The sequence below is a fragment of the Chinchilla lanigera genome, unplaced genomic scaffold (assembly GCF_000276665.1).
Source record: "Chinchilla lanigera isolate Chin_1 unplaced genomic scaffold, ChiLan1.0 scaffold00063, whole genome shotgun sequence".
NCBI classification, from domain to species: Eukaryota; Metazoa; Chordata; class Mammalia; order Rodentia; family Chinchillidae; genus Chinchilla; species Chinchilla lanigera.
In genome coordinates this window covers 101,829-125,468 of record NW_004955464.1, presented here as the reverse complement: position 1 = coordinate 125,468, position 23,640 = coordinate 101,829, and the positions used below count along the sequence as shown (strand labels likewise).

The 23,640-nt window shown below is 33.9% G+C and overlaps 1 protein-coding gene across 1 annotated transcript in view; it reads left to right on the top strand.

Annotated features, from left to right (window-relative positions):
- The window catches only part of Hook1 (hook microtubule-tethering protein 1), an 81,520-nt gene that overhangs the window by 3,946 nt on the left and 53,934 nt on the right, over nt 1-23,640 (top strand). Inside the window, exons 2-9 of the mRNA XM_005398478.2 lie at nt 3,940-4,025; nt 10,193-10,265; nt 12,377-12,427; nt 13,300-13,432; nt 16,161-16,228; nt 17,059-17,121; nt 17,961-18,044; nt 22,577-22,743. Coding sequence (XP_005398535.1) covers nt 3,940-4,025; nt 10,193-10,265; nt 12,377-12,427; nt 13,300-13,432; nt 16,161-16,228; nt 17,059-17,121; nt 17,961-18,044; nt 22,577-22,743 — 725 coding nt within the window. The remainder of the gene's footprint in view (nt 1-3,939; nt 4,026-10,192; nt 10,266-12,376; nt 12,428-13,299; nt 13,433-16,160; nt 16,229-17,058; nt 17,122-17,960; nt 18,045-22,576; nt 22,744-23,640) is intronic.

Below are 23,640 nucleotides of genomic sequence, written 5' to 3'. Positions count from 1 at the left end.
CTCCTGAAATCATCCAGCCTGCTACTTGACCTCAGAGCCCTTGTCTGACCTGTTTGCTGCTCTACCCTCTTTCCCCCAAAATAAGACATAGCTGAAAATACTCAGCCTTGAAAACCAGAGATCACTAACACCAGCCCTGATGAGCCTATCCTTGCTTGACTTACCGTCGCTGTTCTCTTTCTCGGTGGCTGCTTTCTAAAGCAGGTCAGGCAAGGATAGGCTGATTGAAGCTGGCATTTTTCATCTTTAGTTTTCAAGGCTGATTATTTTCCAGTTAGGTCTTATTTTCAAGGAAATATGATATCCCTAGGAAGAGCAACACTGACTAGGATCTTCAATATAACACTGAATCAAAGTGATGATAGTAAATAGAGTTGTCTTGGTCCTGACCTCAGAGACAGTATTTCACCATTAAATATGATATAGGTTGAATTTTAAGTGGCATATAGAGGATTGATGGATGTTAGTAGAAATCAGAGTAAATGACTCTTCCTAACACACGCAAGAGCTGCTGGCAGAAATGTAGAGTTTCTTTCAACTACAGAGTAAAGGGAGATAGGGGACAGTACACATTTGTCAGGGTATCTTTGGCCCTGTAATGTGCACCTGAGCATGCCTAGGAATGTTGTATGTCAGGGAAACCAGGGAAATACACAGTAAAAAGAAAAGCAGGGGCCAAGTTATGAAGGTGAGAATGTACTTGGAAGTAAGTACTTTCAGCACTAGGAGGAGAATGAAGCTAAGATAAATAGAATTAAAATCATCATCAAGAGAAGTTGGTTAGATGAAGTGATGCCTCTTAGAGTAATTTTTATAAAGTATCATATTTTATGATTTGTGTTGGATTGGTACAATCCAGTGTCCAGGCTATCAGTAGAAATTATTGACTGTAATCAAGAAGGCAACTCCTTAGCAAATATTTTCCTTATATAGTACACATATCTTTGCTGTTTTGACTAATATCCTGTGGCTACAGTATTGTCCTTGTAAAATCACTGGTCATATCCTTCATGTCCATTTTGTAAAATGTTAATGATATAACTCTTAGGTTGCACAAAAAAGTTAATGTTTAAGTAGGAAGGGGTGAAAAATGGGAGCCACAGCTTATTTTCATTTTAAAAATGCTTTAAGATAAAATGGAGACATTTATAGCTAAATGAATACACCTTGAGACCATAATAAGTGAAATAAATTGGACACATATGTGTGAATATCTCATTTTTCTCTTTGGTGTGAGAAATTGAAAGTGTAAATAAGAACATAAATGTACTATAGATACTGTAAAATAGGAGGAAACTGTTCAAAAGGAAAAGGGAACTAGGGAGGGAAGAGGGGAAGGAAGGAAGGAAGGAAACAAGTGAGAAAAGAAGGATAAAATGAAAACTAAACTTGGTGAATTGGGAGAAGAAGGGGTTTGCAAAGAGGGGATGGGAATGGTAAAAAAAAGAGGAAACAAGATATCTCATGTACGGATACAAATTCCCTGTAATGAATGTAGTCATTACATAAACCTAAATTGTACCAATAAATAAAACACACATACACACACAGAAAGGAAACAAAAATGCTTTAAGCCCTGGGGTTTTTCCTCCCCACATATCTACTCAATTGCAGAATCCTTATTTCACATTTCAAATGTTCCATAAATTCATTCTTTCTTCTCAGATTTGGAGAAACCATAGCTCTTAGCTAGTTTGTTAACAGCTGTTTAACTCATAATGATATAGGGGAATGAAATTCCCAACCTACTAGATATCCAAAATGCCAAGTTCATGTTCTCTAAAATCGAGGAGTGAATTCTAGGAACAATAGAGGTTCAGCGTGGAAAGAATTTATTGAGAGAGAGAAAGCTTCAGTCTGAGAGGGACAGAAGGGGGCCTAGAAAGTTGGTGTTGAGCTTAGCCCTGCTTATCAGGCTTCAACCCTGCTTATCAAGGGTGTTGAGCAAAACCACAAAGTGAGACAGGCTTAAAGTGGGACAGAACTATAATCAATCAAGATTACAAGTACAGTGGCTTAGGTAATATTGATCCAGTGGCAAATCATAGGATGAATACGAGTTGGGACAAAACCATGGTCAACCAATGAGTATACAACAAATATAGTCACTTGGGTAGTATTGATTAAATGGGGATCAAAAGGGGAAACAGGTCCAAGTAGCAAGTACACCTGGGACTGACGAAGACTTTCCTGGAAGGATGGGTTAAGGAGGTTTGGTCCTCCACCCCAAGGTGATTGATGCCTACTTGGAAAAGCAATCACTGCTGTTCATCTCTAGGGGAAGTACATGGGTGAGTAGTTCTTTTTCTGGGAAGTCTGACCATTAGTGAATATGCCTCCAGCCACAGTTTTCTTCTAAATTGACCTCTCAAGGACCCAGCCCTGTCTGACTGCCTATTATTTTTCCCTAACTTAGTTATCTATAATAATACCATGTGCCAGACACTAGTCTGAACGTGTTTGCTATTTGCTTTGGTTTGCCATCCCCTATCTTGTGAAGTAGAAATTGTTCTGTTTCCCATTCCGTAGCAGTGCCACTAAGGCTATAAATCCAAGCTTCTTGTCATGGTTCTCAAGTATTCTGATCTGTCTCTTTAATCCTTTGATTGTCATCCCTTCCCCATCCTTTGTACTGCAAAGCCAATGATCCAGAAAGGCATGTCCCCATATGCCATCCCTTCTCATGTATTTCTACTTGTAGCGTATTCTAATTCCCTGACAGTTCCTTTTCCTGCTATACTTGCAGAATATGCTACTAATCCCTCAAAGCCTTCTATACAAGAATCACCTCCACAATGTCTTTCCTAAATACAAACCCTAATTAGGTTAGTTAAGTCTTACATTTTGTGCGTATTCCACTTGTGAAAGTCACCGTATTTTCTAAAATGACTTGTCTTTTTCTCTGTTGCTTCACCCTTGACTGGGAATACTTGAAGGGTACAAACCTAGTGATTGTCCTTTGCAACTCCATCCTCTACCACTGCCATGCAAAGTAGGAGCTTAGTAAAGTGTCTTTGTGTACTTTGAAAGTGACTATGGCTAACTTTAGTCTGCCTGTGTCATTCTGTCCAGAGACAGATTTGTAGACTCTAAAAACACATAGAACTACCAGTGGTAAATTTTGATGGGAGAGAATTCTGTTGGGTCATGATACTTATGTGCAGGAATTCTAAGTCAGCACTGACGAATATGAAGGTATGTGGGAAAAGAGAATTGTTGTGTATTTAATTTAAGATCCTTATGGTTTGAGATTAGATTTCTGGAAAGAATATGATCCATTTTAGTTGTGGTGTAATTTGCTTTCTAAAAATTTTTCTGTCTTATAGTTGCTTTTTTGAAAAAAATTGGCTACCATTCCACTTCTTTTTTTCATGTATGTGTTAATGTTTAGCAAAAAAAGATTTAAAAAGTTAGTCATTATAAAGCTAAACAAGATACAAACAACTTCACATGATGGGTGGCCTTGCCTCTTCATGCTTAAGGCCAATTTTTGGGTAGTATTGAGAAGTCCTATTTTACCTCAGCCTATGAATAAACTGTAAGTAGTGTTTAGATTTGACATTTCTAACCTCTGTTTTTTTCAAGTGAGTGAAATGTGAACTTACAAACATTATCTGAAAGTCCTTTTTCCAGTGTTCTCCTAAAAAGAGACAAAAGACTAGAGTTAAGTATCTGGCTTTGTATTATTCAGAAATTCCAAATTACTTCATACACAACATTAATGTATTTTACTGTGTTAGGCATGGTTTTATGCCCTGTTAAGTGCTTATTTTTATATACATATTATACAGTCATAGAAACATGTTAGCATAGTTTCATTTGTTTGATAGGTCTGTATTTAAACAAAACAAGACACTTTTAGCTGTTTTTATTTATTCTATAATGCTACCCCATAGGGATAATAAAGCCAATAAGGTCATTTGCTTTATGTCATTGTAGCTGCAGACATTCAAGACTGCCTCACCTTGTCAAGATGTCAAACAGCTGACTAATGGAGTTGCCATGGCACAAGTTCTTCATCAAATGTGAGTACGAGTCAAATTCTGACTGAAAAGAATTGTAAAGCCAAGAACATTTAGACTCATATCCAGGACATTCAAATTTTATCCTATTTGATGATGTATTCAGACATAACAATACCAAGACTTTCTTACAACTAGGGATTGAAAGCATTCACCACCATATTATTCCTTGTTTATTCATAGAGAGGTATCTTGACTAAATTGGGGAAAAGGTTCTTATTTATTCAAGAAATTTTATTTTAACATTGTTCTGAGCATGTTTACAAGATAATAATGACAAAAGGAAAAGGTTAATGAATGAAATACTCATTGCTTTCTAAAGTTATAGGAATGAATTTTTCCTACAGTTACATTACATTTAAAGTTACCAGTACACAGGGGTTGTTTTCTCAAAGATTATTGAGACGTACTAGATTTGGGAAAATGTTAAATTTTAAAGTCTATTTTGAATTAACATTGGTAATTTATGAGTTACCAACTGTGAAGTGATGAATGAGTGAAATGTGAAGTGTCAGGTGCTGGGCACTGTAAAATAAATTCATTTTTTAAGCAATTCATTTTGTAAGCTTGGACCTATTTTGTATGAAAAGTTCCTAAATCTATTGTTTTCTAATACTTTTCAAACATAACATGTTTTTCAAACATGTTTAACATGCGTTAAACATTTCAAACATCTTTAGGGTTATAGTACACACTGTGAGCTACACCCTCAATAGGACAAACAAAGCCAACTCTGTTCTCCTAATTTATTAGTTAATAGTCATGATGATTTTATATTAGCTTATTTTAAAGCCAAGATTCTGTCTCTGCTTCATTATTTCTGGTTTTGTTTTTTTCTGGTACCAGGAATCAAACTCACGACCTTGTGCTTGCCAGGCAGGTGCTGTGCTACTGAGCTACATCCCCAGCCCCTTCTACTTCATTATTGTATGGTCAGAAATCAATTATTTGTTACCATGTCTTGTAAGGTTTTGCTTTAATGAACGTTGAATACTATCTTATAGAAAGACAGCTTAAAATTACAGTGATCCCTCACTTATCATGGAAGTTACATTCCAGAGAACCGCCACCCCTCCACGATAGATGAAAATCCATGAAGTAGTGGCATTATGTTTTATTATTTATATATATTTTAAGGCTTTATAAACCCTTTCCACACTCCTGTAAACCTTTCCCACTCTCTTACTAACGTTTCCCACACTCCTTAAACACTTCCTATGCTCTTGAACGCTTTCTGCACTCTTAAACCTAGGTAATTTTATTCGTTTTGTTTTTTTTTTTTTGGTCTTTTTTTGGTTTTTCTCCGGTACCAGGAACCGAACTCATGACCTTGCGCTTGCCAGGCAGGCGCTTTGCCGCTGAGCTAAATCCCCAGCCCCAAACCTAGGTAATTTTAATAACATGTAAAATTTTATATAAATACCTGTATATCGCAGAATACCACGGTATAGCAAAAACTCTGCAATACAGAATTAGATATATATTTTTAAAGCTGCAATAAGTGAACTGTGATATAGTGTGGGATGACTGTGTTATAAAATTGTAGTTATTTGGTATCTTCAGAATGATCTGATTTGAATACATTTTTGACCCAAAGTTAACCCGAATTAACCCAAGTTAACCCAAAGTTAACCCAAAGTTAACCCACGTTAACCCAAAATTAACACTGTAAAAGACAAATAATATGTTAATTTATGGCAAAGGGAGAAGTAGTCATTTAGTCATTCTAAAATATACCCTTATTTTCTGCTTTCTTAATTTTTTGAGAGACATAGATAGGTTTATTAAGCAGAATTAAAGAAGTATGTGCTCAAAAAGGAGTGCAGGCTCTCAAGGGATGAGACCTTAAATGTTTTAGTTATATCCTGATTAATTTTAAAGTTTGGTTTGCCAGAGCCAAGTGTTCTGAGCCCTTTCTTTCTTTTTTTTTTTTTTTTTTTTTTTTTTTTCGGTCTTTTTTTTTTGTTTTTGCTTTTTTGAGACAGGGCCTTACTGTGCAGTTCAGGCTGGCCTTGAGCTCACTTTGTAGCCCAGGCTGGTCTTGAACTCGCAACGATCCTCCTACCTCAGCCTCTGGAGTGCAGGGATTACAGGCATGCACTACCACGCCTGGCTGTGAGCCCTTTCTTAATGATTTGGTGAAATCATCATTGTTTCTGTCATTAGAATGTGTATCTTGCTTCCTTTTCATTGAAATGTGGTTAGTGTGGAAGCAGGCCTGATATATGTTAAATTTTATGTTCATTGTCAATGTAGGAACTGATATGTTCACTATCCAAGGATGACATTTCCATATGTATTTAGTAGGCTTTAGGAGCTTTATATGATGATGGAAGAGACATGATATATCATGATGTTATCAATCGATCAATATATCTGTATCTATCTTTGATTTACCATTCTACTCTAATTTTTAGAGCACCATTAAATAAATGTGTTCTAAACTATGTCTTTATCAGCAACTCATTTCTTTCCAGTGTTGATTCTATTGTTACTACTAATCTCTAATTTTTCTTCTTTTGTTCTTTATTTTCTTAGTGTCTTGTAATAGCTTTTCTGCAGGAAAAATGAAGTCAGCCAATTAAGTCATCCAATTAAGAAAGCTTTTTTTTTTTTCATTAAAAGTGGACTTAACTCTTTTTTTTTGCTCTCTCTCATTCCTTCATTTGCCTGTTTTATGTGTTAAGCAGCAAAATTTTAGGCAGTCATTCTTATTTATCTCAGGCAAATATGTTTCTAAATGAGAACTTTGAAAAGTGGTGTCCAAGCAATAAGATTTAGATTTGGAGAGTCATGGAGTTATTGCTAGGGTTCTGAAGGTCCTTAATTATTGTCTTTAATTTAAATATGTGTTAAGTACCTCTCTTTTTAAGATGCATTTAGAACCTTCTGTTATTTAAAAAATACATAAAGAAAAACTGTAACTACAAGTATACTAGATCCCTACGACAGCTGTAGCAGAATACCACAGATTAGGTGGCATAAAACAATAAAAGTTAATTTTCACAGTTCTTGAGGCTAAAGGACTAAGTCAAGGTGTTGGTTAGGTCATCCTCCCACCAAAGCTTCTAGGAGGAAGTCCTTCCTTGCCTCATCCAGCCTCTGGTAGTGTCTAGACTTTCTTGGTTGGTGGCAGCATAACTGCAACCTCTTCTTCTGTCTTCATGTGATTTGCCCTCTCTGTCTGTATCTGTGTCTCTTCTAAGGGCATCAGTCATATTGGATTACCACCCACTGTGATGCAGTGTAAGCCCATCTTACCTGATTACATCTGAGAAGTCCCTATTTCCAAGTAAGGTTATATTCACAGGTACTGTACCAAGGGTTAGAACAACGTAAAAATAGGATCTTTCTGTTTTTGATAATGGCTGTGCCTACAACTATAAAAATGCATGCCATCTCCCCAAAAGAAAGACTTGGCTTTGTCACTAAGCACCATATAACCTCTCTGCTTGTTTCTGTTGTCTTTGGATGTATTGTTTTATAAGAGGGAGAAAAGTGAGATAGAGAATATAGAATACTCACATATTTACTTGTTCATTTATACAGGAGATATCTGAGTATAGTATCTAAAATGATAACCATGACAAGCAATATCTTGAGTATTTCCTAAAGATGTTATAGATCACATTAAGTTGTTTCATCTACTGTTTACTCTTCTATCAGGTAGATACTGTTTTCACCCTCAGTTTATACATGAGGACAGAGGAATAGAGAGATAACATTGCTTTTGGAAAGTCAACTAATGAGTAAATTGCAAAATTAAGGTTTGTATCAGTTTGATCTGACTCCAAAGCTATTGCTTGTAATCAGTTGTAATAAAAACCTAGTATCTTAAGGTCTTTCTGATGGATCTTTAATTTGGGATATTAATAAAATAAAAATAAATAAAATTCATACATGCATGTCCAAAATGCAGATCACAGTTTGACATGTTGAACACAGAAAGGTTTTGATTACTGAAGAATGGTAGTCTCAGGGTGTCCTTTGAAGAGACACAACAGTTATTTTATAGTAACTACTAGGTGCTAATTACTTCCTGAATTTTATTGGTGAAATTGTTAAAGACAAATGCAGATGCCATAGAAGGAGTTAAACTGTCATGTAGTGATTTTTTTCTTAGTTTCATTCGAAAATAATTGGACCATACTTTGCTTAATCAGCCCTTTGTCCCTTTTCTTATTTGGTGTTCCTTGAATGTGATTGAGTTTCTGAGACATATAAGAAAAGAAGTTATTGTTGGGGAACATGCTAAAGCTTATATATATAGCAATGGAAAAACCTGAAGTTGAATATTAAGTGAAAAAGATTGGCTGCCAAAATTATTTGAGAAAGGGTGAATTTAAAACAAAGAAAACAGGAGATATGGTCTTGTGGAGAAGTTATGAAGTATTCATGTCTCAGGGCTAAATACGATTTGGGAAAGAAAGGAAGATAAGGAGCAGTGTAAGACAAGTGAAGGAATTATCTTGGAAAAACAACATATGAAGAATAAGATTAATCTCTAAATTCATTTTCTAAAGGTCCTTCATTATAGAATCGTATACTGGACTTAGATTTTTTTCAAGGCCAGTTATAAGACTAGCATAATACTAGTCAGAGTTCTACATAGAAGCAGAGCCAGTAAGGTAAATGTTGGTGTATGTGTGGGTGCATGTGTTATGGCAGAAATTCCTGTTTGTCCCAAACATTACACAGGAGACGCCAATTGCCAGTGAGAACAAAATCAGAGTTTAATTTGAGGCTAGCAACCCTCACTTCCTTTGCCAATCTGGAAGTGGGCCATGGCTAACTTTGTTTCCCCTTATATACATTTCGGTTTCCATTGACAACAGATTGGGGTGTTACTTTCTCTGACCCCAGTGGGCATATGGTATTTCTCTCATCCTGTTGGACCCCAGGTCAGTTGCAGGTCGCATGTCAAACCGTGATAGATGTTTCCCCCCCATTATCTCCTTTTTTACAACCTGTGCATTCCTTTAGGGTTACAATGTTTACCTAGGGCCAGGAGATGGCACTACCCAGGCAGGGTCACGGAGGGTCACCTAGGCCTAGGCGCCCCCTTATCTTGGGGAGACATTCCTGGACAGTGTTGATCTGGGGAATTAGCTCTTGCACTGTCCCGGGAGGCTTCCCGAGGCACCATGCAGGCTTTTTACCAAACTATTTTATCTAAAATAGTATGCTAAGGTTCATTGCCCCCTACACATGCATGCATAGATACTTATTGGAAGGAGTTGGCTGATGTAATTGCACAGGTTTACAAGTGCAGAATCTGCAGGTTGGTCAGCAGTTGGAGAACCAGAAGGAAGATTCTGTGACAAGATTTGCATCAGTCTTTCCTTTTCAATTTTTAACTGATTGGAAAAGTGTCCTTCTATCTAGTGTGTTAGGTCTCATGAACGAGGTGTCCGAGGATGATAAGGAAAAGAAAGACAAGAAAAACAAGAGAGGCAAAGTCTGGGATCGGGACTTACAGCCTCTTGGACTGCAGCCTGGAATACAAATTTCAGTCAGGCTAGTACTAATGGGCACTTGTGCTGCTGAACTATATCCGTAGCCCCAGTCAGTTGTCCTTTAAAACCCTATTAAATACATAAAAACTTTGTATAGTAGTTACTTGTCCTGATCTTCAGTGTCAATATAGGACTTCTGGTTAATATCTAACTTACCTTTATAGCTTTCTGAAACTTATATACTCAGTCATATTGATTTATTTTACACTTTGCCATGTACCAGCATCAGTTGGGGTAAATGACCTAGCCTTTCTTGTACCCAGTTTCCCAGATAGAAAGATTGAAAATAGTAATATATCCTTCATCAAGTTACTATGATGTTTAAATAAAATATGATACTTGTATACTCATTAAAATGTTCATTTTCTACTTAGCCTTTCAGGGTTGTTACCTTTAGATCTCTCTGCTAGCAGGATGTCCAACATTAAATATTTAATAAATGTTTATTAAATTGGAGGTGTTAATGACATAAATAATTTAATATGCAAGCCTAAATGAAATCCGTAAGAATCACAAAACATTCTTTGGGCTCATTCAGATTTTTACTAATTTTATAAGGATAGGCTGTAAGCTTTTAACTTTCCCCGTTAATTCAATTTGATATTTTAAGTAATAAAAATATTTTAATGTTTAACATTTATACTTCTGTTTTAGTGATGTTGCTTGGTTCAATGAATCTTGGTTAAGTCGAATTAAAGAGGATGTCGGGGATAACTGGAGAATAAAGGTATGACTGGGAGTAGCAATTGATCCAAACAGTAGTCCTAGAATTAACCCTAAACTCAACTACATCTTTTTCAAAAATGAATTTGTGAATACATTTTATTGTGTACAGTTGAAGTTTTGACACATGTATGTTTGCATGTAACTACCATCATAATTAGATAAAGAAACAAATTTTCATTAACCAATAACGTGTACTTAGATCTCTTCACAGTTATCCTTCAGCCCTGTTCTGACGTCTAGTTACCATAGATCTGCTTTGTGTCCCTATAGATTCCATGTTTAGAGCTCCATATGAGTGGACCTGTGCAGAATGTATTATTTATGTGTAGCATTTTTCATTTAGAATAATGTTTGGGATAATGTTGGTTTATTAGTGGAAACTTTGTGGATTTTTTGCTGTGTATTTCATTATATTGATATACCATGATCTGCTTAGCTATTTGGTTGATAGTTGTTTGAATTGTTTCTGGGTTTGTTAATGAATTCAGCAGCAATGAATACGTGTGTATCAGTTTTTCTTAAACATGTAATTTCTCTTGGGAAAGTTTCAGAGACGACTTACTGAGTTGTGTAAATATATGTTTAATTTGTTTTTGTTATTTTGGTTTTTTTTTCTTTTTAAAGTGAAAAACAAAATTAATATGAATATACAGGGATAGTTGGAATAGGTGTAGTGTTGATGGTTGTTGTTTATTGAAAGGAATGGTCAATGCTTAAAATTTTCTTTTTTTCTTGACCAATTTTGCACTCTTAAATCTGGTAATCAAAATGACTGATCTGAAAACAACAATAGGCAGTATAAGAACCATTGTTGAACTCCTACCATCTTGTATGGTGAAGCTCTGCATCATTTCCAATTTTTTTTTTTTAATTACTTGTTACTACTGTCTTTGATTGTTTGATCAGTCTTACATTCTTATGTCTGGTGGACTGAGCAGCTTCGTTGAAGATAACAGTATGTAATGCAGCAACCGTTGTTAATTCCTATCATTTTGTTTTGAGGTCATGTATCATTTTCGTTGTTTTTTGTTTTGTTTTGATTTTGTCTTCATTGTTTTTTTTTTAATTTTTAAAATAAAAAAAACTGCAAAACTGTTTCTCTGTCTTTAAAACCCTTTTCTGTTTTGTTGTGTCTTGTATATATTGCTTTCATGTAAGTTGTCTAATTTGTTGGCATTCAGTGATTCATAACAGGATTATTCTGATAATATACTAGTGACTATATGTTCTTTAACTGATATTTCATCTGTCCTACTACTAATAATTAGTGTGTTTATATTTCTTTAATATTTATTGTTTTTCTATTTTTCTATTTTCTTTTAATAGCTATCTACTGTTTCATTCATTTCCTCTTTGTTCATGTTTTCTTTCTTCTGTTCACATATGCTCTTTTTTTCTGCATTTTAAGGTAGAAGCTTAAATACATCAATTTTAGGCCCGTTCTAACCCTTATGTTAAACTCTGCCTTGGCCACATCTTATACATTTTCACATACCGTGCTTTTATTTTCATCTAGTCTAACATATTTGATGATCTCCCATGTGATTTCTGTTTTTCTCTTAGGAGTAATTCATAAGTAGATAGTTCAGATTCTAAATGCCTTTCATTTATTGATTTTTCAACATAATTATATTTTTGCTTAAGAGCATACCTGTATGAGAAATTCTTTTACATTTATTGTGATTTACTTTACGACCTAACTATGGTATGTGTTTTCATGAATGTACCATGTATACTTGAAAAGTACATATTATACGGTTGTTCTGTAAATATGGGTTATATCAAATGTGTTGATATGCCATGTATATCTTTTATATTTTATTAGTTTTTCAGTCTAATTATTGTGTCAGTTACAGAGGGGAGCAGTTCTTAATTCTAATAGTGACTGGTTTTTTGTCCATTTCTCCTTTCAGTTCCATTAAATTTATTTCATGTAATTTGAATTTCTGTTGTTAGGCTCATGGTACTATTTTTAACATTTTCTTGGTGAAGAATTCTGTCCTGTTTTTGTTGCTTATATCAGGGGAAAGTACTATCACTCATCTTTGTATAAATATTCTTTCATTGTTAATATGAAGCAAAAATTCATATCTTACTCTTTTATCACATTAGGCTAGTAATTTAAAGAAGATCCTTCAAGGAATTGTGAGTTATTACCATGAGGTATGAAAAGTATCTGACTTCAAATACAGAATAATTATATTGACATTGAAAAAATGACTTGGCTTTTTATTTATGACATGGGAATATAATTCGTAATTGAAGCATTTTATTATTGCCATTTTTAGAACATACAAGTTTTGTGCTCCCTTCGGCAGCACATATACTAGAACATACAAGTTTTGTGTAAATCAGATTTGAAGGTTAGATACTAAATTTGGAATAAAAGTTCCTTTTATATTGATACTCATTAAGTTGATTATTTTCTCAAATAAAATTTCTTTAATTATTACTTAATGATTGGCAGTTTTTTAGTTGATTCTATTATTACTTTTTTTGGTCTATTTTTAAATTTGTGAATATATAGTTTAAAAAACTTTTAATACACTAGAATTTTTGAATTAATTTAATTTCTAAAACTCATTTTGAAGCTTTACTCAATGCCAAAATCCTTTTAAAAAGATTAAAAAGAAAAAAATGGTGAGGAAAAATTAATCCATTAGATGTGTTGTTCATTTGTAAAGTGCAGTCGTTTATCTTGCAGTTTTTTTTGTTAATTGATTATATATTAAAAAAGCATTTGGTTTAACATACATTGTGTAATAGACTGCATCGTATGCTTTTTAAATTAAATGAATCTAACAGTGGAATCAAATAAAAAGTAAATATAGTTGCTTGTAGTTGGTTACTTAAAATATTGAGAGATTGCCTGACTGTTGCTAGCTGGTTTTAATTAATAACCATTAATTTGTCATTTGTTGATTTAGCTTGAGTTGTTCCATGTACCTAATTAATTTTTCTTTTAAAATTACATATAGAAAGTTTTTTGTAGTGTATATAAATGAGTGATCTAACTTACTGTTCTGAAACTGCAGTTTTTGGGGCAGCAGATTTCTGAAGAACTTATTCCTGATTTAAACCAAATAACTGAATGTTCAGATTCCGTGGAACTTGGGAGATTGCTTCAGCTTATTTTAGGTTGTGCGGTCAACTGTGAGAAAAAGCAAGGTAGGTGAATTTCAACCAACAGAAGTTTTTACTTTCTAGAGAAAAACCTACATTGCTATCATATATATATTGCATTTACAAAGTAGTATCAAAATTTACTATTACAGCATGGCAGAAAGCAACCTGAAATACAAACCAGATGATCTAAATTCAGTTCCTTCTCTGCCATTAAAAAGCTCTGTATGTTTTTTTTCTTGGTACTGGGAATCAAACTCAGGACCTTGCGTTTGCCAGGCACACACTTGTGCCTCTGAGCTATGTCCCCAGCCCAAAGGTCTATATCTATAGCTTCCTATTTGTGCCTGAATTTTGATACTCATTAAGTAAATTATATAGGGCTGGGGATTTAGCTCAGCGGCAAAGCGCCTGCCTGGCAAGCGCAAGGTCGTGAGTTTGGTTCCCGGTACCAGAGAAAAACCAAAAAAAAAAAAAAAGTAAATTATATAAATTTTATTCTAGTTTAATATAACAAGTGTCTAGAACTTGGTGGATATTCAATAAATTGTACTTTTTTATCTGATAGATTATCTATTTTGTAAGATAGAGCAGTTGATTCAGTCTTCCACAAATAAATATTCAGCTAATTACAATCTAGGCTTCTTCAGATATTTTATTCTTTTTTAAATCCCTGCTTCCTGGATCTCCTGATAAGTGTGATGATATAAAAGGAATCAGTCCATTACATTCACAAACAGAGTGATCCAGATTCTGCTGAGTACAAAAAGATCATTTCTCGTTGCATGTAAGGAATAAAATTATGACCAGAACAGACCTAGATCTCCCTTTTGTGGGAGCTCATAAGATGGGGTGGTAAGAGTGTTAACGCTGTTTTCTTGTTTTCTGTGTGGTTCACCAAAACTTGGTTATAGCATACTACCTTTATAAAACTTTGTAACCTGAGAATGTGGTGCAGTGGTAGAGTGGTTGAAAAAAACATTTAGTTGCTTGAGTGTGTAAGATAGACCTTTACTGACCACATTCTACAAGACAGGATAAATTCAGTAAGAACAAACTCAAGAAGAAGAAAAATAAAAATCAACTGTGTAACAACATAAAAAAACAGGGATTAGATACCAGAAAACTTATATTGTTGCATCTCTGTCATTAAGTGGCTAATTTATATTTTTTCTAGGGGAAGTATTTCTTTATTTGCTTTTGTTTTTTACTTACAGAGAATGTCAAAGATCTGTATATTGGACTTTTTCATGAACATAAAGGCTAATTTTTTATTGAATCTTAAAAGCTCCCTAAATGTTTAATCACAGTTTGACAAGTAATTCATGTATAAATCTAATAGCTTTCTTTTATAATTATTCTTTTTACTTTTTTTGAGTAATGTTTTGTTTTACTTTAATTACTGGTTATATGTAACTTGCTTTTGCTTAATGAATGTTACCAAGTTTTTCAGTTTTATTTATTCCAAAGAACTGTTTGTCTTTGGTTCTATTTTGTTTTTATTTAATATGTTTCATCTTTTTTTGTTTTCTTATGACTTAATGAACTATTTCTACTCTAAGCTATAATTGACATTTTAAGCTATAATTTTCCCTGAAAATGATGATTCTGTTGTATCCTGCTAATTTCGGTAGAAAATATAATATTTTTTACTTAGATCTGAGTGTTACTAAGCAATTTTGTTCTTATATATGGAAGCAAATTCAATTCCAGGCTACATAAGAAAAAAGTTTAACAAGTAGTAAGTATAAGAAAATAGTTTATTTTCATTGCTTAAAATATCAAGAATATTGAACTATCGAATTGGACTTATTTTTAGAAGTACATGTTCTCAGTTTTTACATGTGAGCAGATAAGTAAATAAACTGTTAGTAATTTAATTAAAATTTACAAACAAAACAAATCCAGAATAAAAATAGCTTCCATGCCTTGGTACTTTCCGGAATCAATTTTCAGAATGATTTCAGGGTACTGCAATGGTCTCAGTGTTACAAGAATGGACTGGTTTAGTCACAGTATTCTTTGTGATGAAGAAGGTTATTTTTAGAAAGATTTTTGCAAACTTGAAACTCTTCATTATTTACGAAATCCACTTAAATGAAATAAATTCCATCACCTATGCATCCTCTTAGTTTGTTCTTTTTTCCCCTTTAGTACTTACTAGTTAGATGCATATTATACCCTACCAGACTATTTATACAATTTCTGACTTAACAAATGAAGATAAGCATCACTGAAACAATAAAGGTATTAGAAAACTAGTAAGTCCTTAGAATTTTGGGACAGTTGTTTTAGCTGAGGAACATGCAGTTGAAGTGGATTTAAATCTGTAAATGCATACAGGAATCTTCTTTAGAGTTTCTCACTTACTCTCAGGATAATCACCTTGACTTACTGCAGGTCTGTTTGTGGTCAGGTAGAATAAACTTCTTGTGAGAAAGTGCATGCTGAGCAGGAGTTTACAGAGACCAGATAAGTCCCTGTGAAAGCTTTCTTGGGAAGAACTAAGTAGGGAGTAAATGAAACTTTCTGGGCCTAGAATTAAATAATTATTGTCATAATTATTTTAATATTATAATATCTTTTTTCTCATCTTAAAGCATTAAATAATAATATGAATGTATTAAACTTACTTTAAATGGACATACAATGAAAAATATGTTTGCAGAAAGGACTGTTTGTGCCTATATATTTTTATATTCTGTTTATTGAATGTTAAGGGACTTTGTAAAAAAAAAGATTTTTTTGAAATTTTTGTTTTTTTAAATCATAGAGCATATTAAAAATATAATGACATTGGAAGAGTCTGTCCAACATGTGGTCATGACTGCTATTCAAGAGGTGAGTTATATCATGTTCATGTAAGCATAAAAATCTTTAGCCAAATTACATAGAACTTTTCATACAAATTTTGTCTTCATGTGAACAAACTTTTCTTTTTATAAACTTGCCCTTTGTAGTGGGTTTACTTGTTTTTAGCTAGTGAGTTTTCCTTTTTTCCCCTCAAAAAAAATATCTTGAAGAACCGTTAAGCCCAATTTTGGTAACTCTAGTTCTAAAGCTGTTTGATAAATTACTATTTTCAAGTTCCTTTAACTACAGGTTAAACAGTTTGCAGGCAGATACGAATTTTAATTCCTTCTTTTTCTTTTCTGCCAATGAGAGAAATCTTTCCTGAGATTATAGTTTATATATACCATCTGCATTTTCAGAACGTTGGATATCTGAGGAAATATGCTGGTACTTCTGTTTAGTAGCCTAGTAGCCTGGATTTAAGCTATTCTGATTATCTCAGAAGATACAGAAAGATTCAGAATTCATAATATGCAGTGCTGATTCTTAATATCAGGCTAAGACTCTCAGGTGAAGTAGAGTGCAGAGGAGATAAGAGAAAATAGACTGTCCTCCCTAATATGCTTGAATACTTTTTTTTTTTTTTAGAGGAGGAGAGGTTTGCTTTGGCTCTTGTTCCATAATCTTAGTGTCCTCGTTAATAAGGTCAAACATTGTTATTTAGTTAAATCACTAATAAAACTTGTTTTGAGTAGTGTCCTAAGGATCATCATATTAAAGCAAGGAAAAGCTACAATTTTACCATTCTTTTAAGTAAATATGTTTTTGCTTTATAAGCATCACTTATTGTACTTAATTTTGCTTTTTTAATTTCCCAGTTGATGAGTAAGGAAATAGTGAGCTCTCCTACAAATGATGCTGTTGGGGAATTAGAGCAACAGGTGAGTATTTCAGTATGTGAGAACAGTGTTGAAAACAGTAATACAGTTTCTGTACCAACTACTCCATCAGGCTTAAATAGAAGGATATGTACAAATGGTGTTTTTGTGATTATGTGCCAAGAGTTGAATAACACTAAACCTTCCTTTTGACAGTTGGTCCATATCAGATGGTTACACAAATAGTTAAATGATAAAAAAATTTCTGAAAAATATTCTAGGTTTTAATTATAGTTTTAATAATATGATATTTTATCGTTGTTCTCTTACGTGAAATTGAAGAGACAGCTCAACTTAAGGTTGAAGAGACTGTTACAACATAAGAATTCTGCAACAACTTAAGGATTCTATTACAAGACTATATTACATGGGGAGAAATTCACTGTCCTCTTGTACAACCCAGTCTTACATTGTAAGGGCAAGGGTAAAAGATGAGAAAATTGCAACTTTACACATCTGGTTATTTTATTTTTAGACATCTTTTTTTCATGAGTGTGACTAGTCATCTCAAGAAGTATTTCAAATTTTTTTAATTAAAATTTAGTTTAAATGCAGATGTTTTTCTAATTTTTTTTCTGTGATGAAATTAAAATATACTTCCTCTAATCATTTGAAATTATTTTATAAGGATTCAAATATATTTTATTTCTGTGGAAGCTTAGTCTTAAATGTTAATGGGAATATGGCAGTATCCGCACACATAATAAAATTAACATTAATTTGTTAATAGGTAAATTTTAAAACCCATTTCTAGTATTAGTGTATGTGTATGTTTTAAGAAGAGTGTACTTTTCTGTTTTTGTTAAAACATGATTTAGTAAGAGTGACATTTTGTATTTCAGCTTAAAAGGGCGTTGGAAGAACTTCAGGAAGCACAAGCAGAGAAAGAAGAGCTGAAGCAGAGATGCCAAGAACTGGATATGCAGGTATGGAAGAGGAAACCCTGGTGAGGAGTGACCTCTTTCCTCTGACATCACTCTAACAGCCCAGGCTACGGAAGATCGGTTTCATTTCACGGAGAAGACATTCAAAGCATTTGTTACAAGCTTCAGTATTAAAACATGAATTTGAGAAGTAATTTTCCCTGAGAGTTGAAAATTGGTGGCCTGTTTCTTTGGGAAAATCATACTAATTGGAGGATTTCTGCTATTCTGATGAAGACTCAGTTTTGTCTTTTTATAAAATTGCAAAATTAAAATATGTACTTTATAGTTGCTTATGAATAGTAAATGAGCTAACTTATGTACTCCTTTTGTGTGTGTGTGTGTGTGTGTGTGTGAGATCTTCCATGCTGTTTGTTTGGCTGATGTGTATATGTCAATGGATATATTTATATATAAATTTATATTCATAAACAAACGTGGCATGAGCAAGAACAGTTGATGTTTAAGAGCATAGACTGTAAAATAGGCTCCCTGTATTCATAACCTGACCATATTACTAGTTGTTCATATTCAGTCAAGCAGATTCATTTCTCTGTACTTGAACTTACTCTTTTGAGAAAAGGAGTCATCATAATATTTATTTAGAATAATTTTAAGGATTAAATGAGTTATATACAAAGGATTCAGATAGGGTCTGTCACTGAATGTTACATATTTATGTTTGCTTATGTAGTTATTCTATGAAAGTACAAATGTGAAAGTTATGCTGTAAATCTTGGTAATCTCTAGAAAAAAGTATAGAAAAGATTAATTGCACCTTCATTTTATGCTATATAGAAGTTGCATTATCTATTCAGATAATGAGCTAGTTTCTTGAAATGTATAAGGATGAAGGAACCAGTGTAGTTAGTAGCATTGTTCTAGCTAGATGGAATGAATATCTAAAATATGATAAAGCTGGATAACATTTTTAATTCCCATGATTTTTACATAAGGAATAATGAGGTAACTTGGTCACGGTGACTGATGACTTAGGTTAATGACTGCAGAAATTAGGTCTTCTTACTTCCATCTTTAAAAAGAACAGTTCTCCGTATTTGGATGCTACAACTCTCTCAGATGTGGGGAAAATTCTCTCTGTTCTTTTGTGCCTCTTTGCTACGCACACTGTAGCACACACACAAACATACCCAAGGAACCTGAAATGTGTTATTTTTCTAATAGGATCAAATTCACTGTAAAATACCTCTTATACAAAGAAAAAGGGATTGAGCCATTCTGGTACTACTAGTTTCAGGATTCCCATGTAGTTTTCTGAGAAATTCTCATTCAGCATAGAATATAAAATTCTGCGTTGAAAGATTTATGTTCTTGTAACACAAAATGAAAAATATGTGATCTTCTGATTTTGGTTGAAAAGTTTAGGAATTACAATCAGAGAGGGACAGACACAAGTCATGGTTAAACTAACGAATATATCATCATAGGAGCTTGTGGAAAGAGTACCTAGAACCACCCCAACATTCCAAGTAATAGCCTAGGGGTGAGTTTCCACACATTTGCATATTTAATGCTCTACTCAGCCTCAGGTCTGCAAAGTAGGTGACTAGTAGGATCAGCAGGGACATCTTTTTCTGACTGGTTCATAGACATTTCATACTCGTGGCTTCTGCTCACTGTAGGGAGTTTGGACTGGATGACTGCAACATTTTATTATTTCTTGACAACTCTTCTGCTCATTTTCCAGCTAAAATTCTCACAAAAATAGTACATATGCCACATCCTTTCCCCCAAATGTAACTTTATTAATTCAGTCATGTGACCAGGGCAGGGTATCCTCAGATCAATGAATGGTAAATAAAAAGACATCTGCTTGAGCAATACACTGGCAGCAGTGAAGGGAGGCATGGAGATAGAAGGATTTCAGAAGGAGTTTAATATGAAGGATTGTGTATCTGTGACATTACTTGGAACACAGTGAAAAAAGACATAGTTGTGTATACCTGATAAAACCTTGGGCAATGTCTGTATTCATTTATAATGATGAACAGAGTTGTGACTGAAGGATTTTGTATGTCAAGTGAGGAATAAGTAAGGTTTGACCTCCTTACATAGCTAAAAAAGTATACCTTCAGACTTGTAAGTAAGCTGGAAATGTATATAGATGTTTTTGTGTGTGTGCACATGGATGCATGTGATTTGTGGTGCTGGGGCCTTGTATATGCCAAGCACTTGCTCTGCCATTAAACTACACCCTCAGCCCCTAGAAGAGATTTTAAGAATGCTGAACAGGTTCCATTTTATTGACCAGTGGCTCTAAGTCAAGGTGATCATGTTAATAGTGACAGTGAAGATGTTAATACTGCATGAAAAGCATCTGTAGGTGATGTGATGAAACTGTGTTATGGGCTTAGTGAAGAACCACAACAGCATGTATTTATAATAGAACAAGAAATCAGTTTACAAAATCTAAGTGAGACTTCAGCACAGATTCTAGAGATGGCATTTGAGAAAGCCGTCTAGTAGGATGTCTCCTCATCCCTGAAGGACCTACTTTTGACCCATCAACTGCTTCTGATGTTTCTTCTCAACTAAAAGTTAAAATTTTAATCAAGACATATAATTACAACATAGACTAACAGCAGCTATTGTATGCTGTTGCTGTTGTTTAATCAGTGAGACAAGGAGGCCACTGCTGCCTAGTTACGCGAAACACATTGCTTTTAAAATGTATATAATACATTACTGATAAATGCCTGTGCATGAGTGGAGTAAAATAAATGCTTATCTGTAGCATATACATTCAAAATCAAGAGTAATGGCGATTCCAAACAGCCATAACATTGTTCATATGAGTGGCTGAAATAGTGATTTCTTTCTGATATTTCAATAACACAAGCTTTGTTTCATGTAGAAAATTACTAAAACTGTTGTATTAAGTTACCTTCGGGCTGTGTGCATAGGTATATTTGAAACAAATTAATTACATACATACAAATGTTCCAAACTCTGATATCTGAAACACTTCTGGTCCCAGTCATTTCAGATAGGGTATATTCAACCTATAGTCTTTTGTTTGTACCCATCCACACACTATGGTGTGGTTCTATCAAAGCTCCTTTGACATCTCTTATGTAAGTATTTACATTTCTACTGTTAGGGTCTAAAGGTCAGGAACTTACACTCTTTTGTTTTACCTGAACCACTTGGAATTATACATGACAGATTATAGTAACCAAGTTGCCTATACGACAGTTTAGGAACAGAACATTGTTTCTTCGCATCATCTGCCTAGGGATAGTTCCCTAACTTTCTTTTCTTATTTGGAGATGTTAAAAATAAACTGAGGTATAATAATACAATTTTAAAAAGTTTATTTGATTCATGAATCAGGGAGCTCTACACCTGAGAAGGATCCAGAGTGCCACTGAGGGTACCATTGGGTAGGAGTTTAAAGGGCAGGTACAAAAGTAAAGCAAAGGAAATATGATTGGTTATAGCCTCACAGTTGCCTTATTTGGTCAAAAATCCCTAGTTGTATAATTCTAAATTTGTTGGTTGCTTGGGCTGGGTAAGTTTAAGTTCTGTTTATCTTTAATATTGGCATTTACAAGAAATAACTCAGGCTAGGTTTTATTTATGTTTTCAGATCACTCAAAGTTTAGATCATTTATGAGGCCTCATGTTGTCTGTTCTGGGATTCTTCAGGCCTGGTCTCTTTAGCTTCCTTTAGCAAAGAACAGTATTTATAATTTGCCTATTGTATTCAAGGCAGTTGCTTTATTTTACTTTCCTGTTTAGCTCTTATCCACACTTGATGGATACACACACTTATAACTTGATGAAATTAATTATACCAATTGAAAGTACTTTTATTGTCAGATAACATTTATTGTAGCAAATTTATACAATAGCATGGTGGATGTCACATGACACTTTTCACAAAAGTAATTCTTAGTAAAATCATGTATAAATGTTTGATCTAATGAGAGGTCTAGCTACAGCCATAAAATTTGGAAGTTCTTTTTGAATGCAAAAGAAATAGAACCAAGGAGCAAAGCAAACTTGTTTTAAAAGTGTGTAAAACTTGAGATACTAACATTGATATGGTTCAGTACTTGGATATTTTTATCTATTTTAAATAATAAGTACAGTCTCCTTGTGCAAATGTAAATAATTTAGCTTTTTGTTATTGATTTATTAACCAGATGTGCTTGTCCTTTGAGTACATGATATGTGACTGATAATTTTTCTACTATGAACCTAAAATGGTAACTGGCTGAGTAGGAACAGCATAAGCTGGACACAAAAAAGTTTTCTTACGTTTCATTCAATTTGACGTTCCTTCAAAATTTAGGACACAGAAACATTTCTTCTCAAAACTATAGCAGATATAACATTTTAAGAATAGGTACTTGATTTCCTTTGTTTGAACCAAACATAGGATTGTTAGAAATCATCTACTTTGATTTAACAAGTTTGTTTCATGGCCTAGTCTGTATTAGACTCATGAATTCCCAACTCTTAAGGGGACTTTTGCTATTAATCCTTGTACTTGTATGTTTGCTTTTTAGGTGACAACACTTCAAGATGAGAAGAATTCACTGGTTTCTGAGAATGAGATGATGAATGAAAAACTTGACCAGTTGGATGGCTCTTTTGATGATCCAAATATGATGGTTGCAAAAAAGTATTTCCATGCACAGTTACAATTAGAACAATTACAGGAAGAAAACTTCAGGTAGCACTCTTCATAGAAATTATTTAGTAAGATTGTTAAACTAGTAGCTAAAAAATCATATTAATTATATAAGTACTGTTGAGAATAGAGGGTACTGATTAATCTACTAAAAATACCAAATGGCATAAGTTATTCCTGCTTTAAGTACTTACAGTCTAAGAATATGGATAGATACATACATAAAATTTCCTTAATTAAAACAAGTGGCAAATGAAGGTAATTGGCAAGCTGTTAGGGGTTCAAGGGGGTGATTGCTGAAGCCTCAGAAAGATAGAGTTTTTCACATAGGAGAGGTAATCCCAAAATAACTGGAAAAAATGTAAATCTTGGACTACAAAGATGCTTTTCACTTTCATGTTTGTATCTCCTTTAAAAAACATTAGTCCCAATTTATAAAAGAGTTCCATTCCAGGAGAATGATGGTAACTTGAATTTGTTTATAAGTTTGACAAAGTGAGTCTTTTACACCTTTGATACAGATACACAATGTAAAACATTAAAAATCCAAACCTCCACATCACCACTGCTTTTCCTCTTGCTTCTGGACATCCTGGGCTCTTACTATACACTATTGCACTGTACAGTAAGCACACAGCAGCACAACTGTGATGATGTCTGGTAGTCATGTAAGGTACTTCTGCGATTTGTTCATATCTATGTAATGCAAGGTCCTTTAGTATCTGTGAAAGTTGCAATTCGAATATTCATAAGTTGGGAACTTACTGTGTGTTCTTAACTTTCATAGACATTGATTGTCTCTGTGTGCTTGACACTGAGCTTTGCACCATAAGACCTTAATTAAGGGCAGTCATTGTATGTGTACCATGTATTTTTTTTTTTTTTTTTTTTTGGTCTTCGGTACCTGGAACCGAACTCACGACCTTGCGCTTGCCAGGC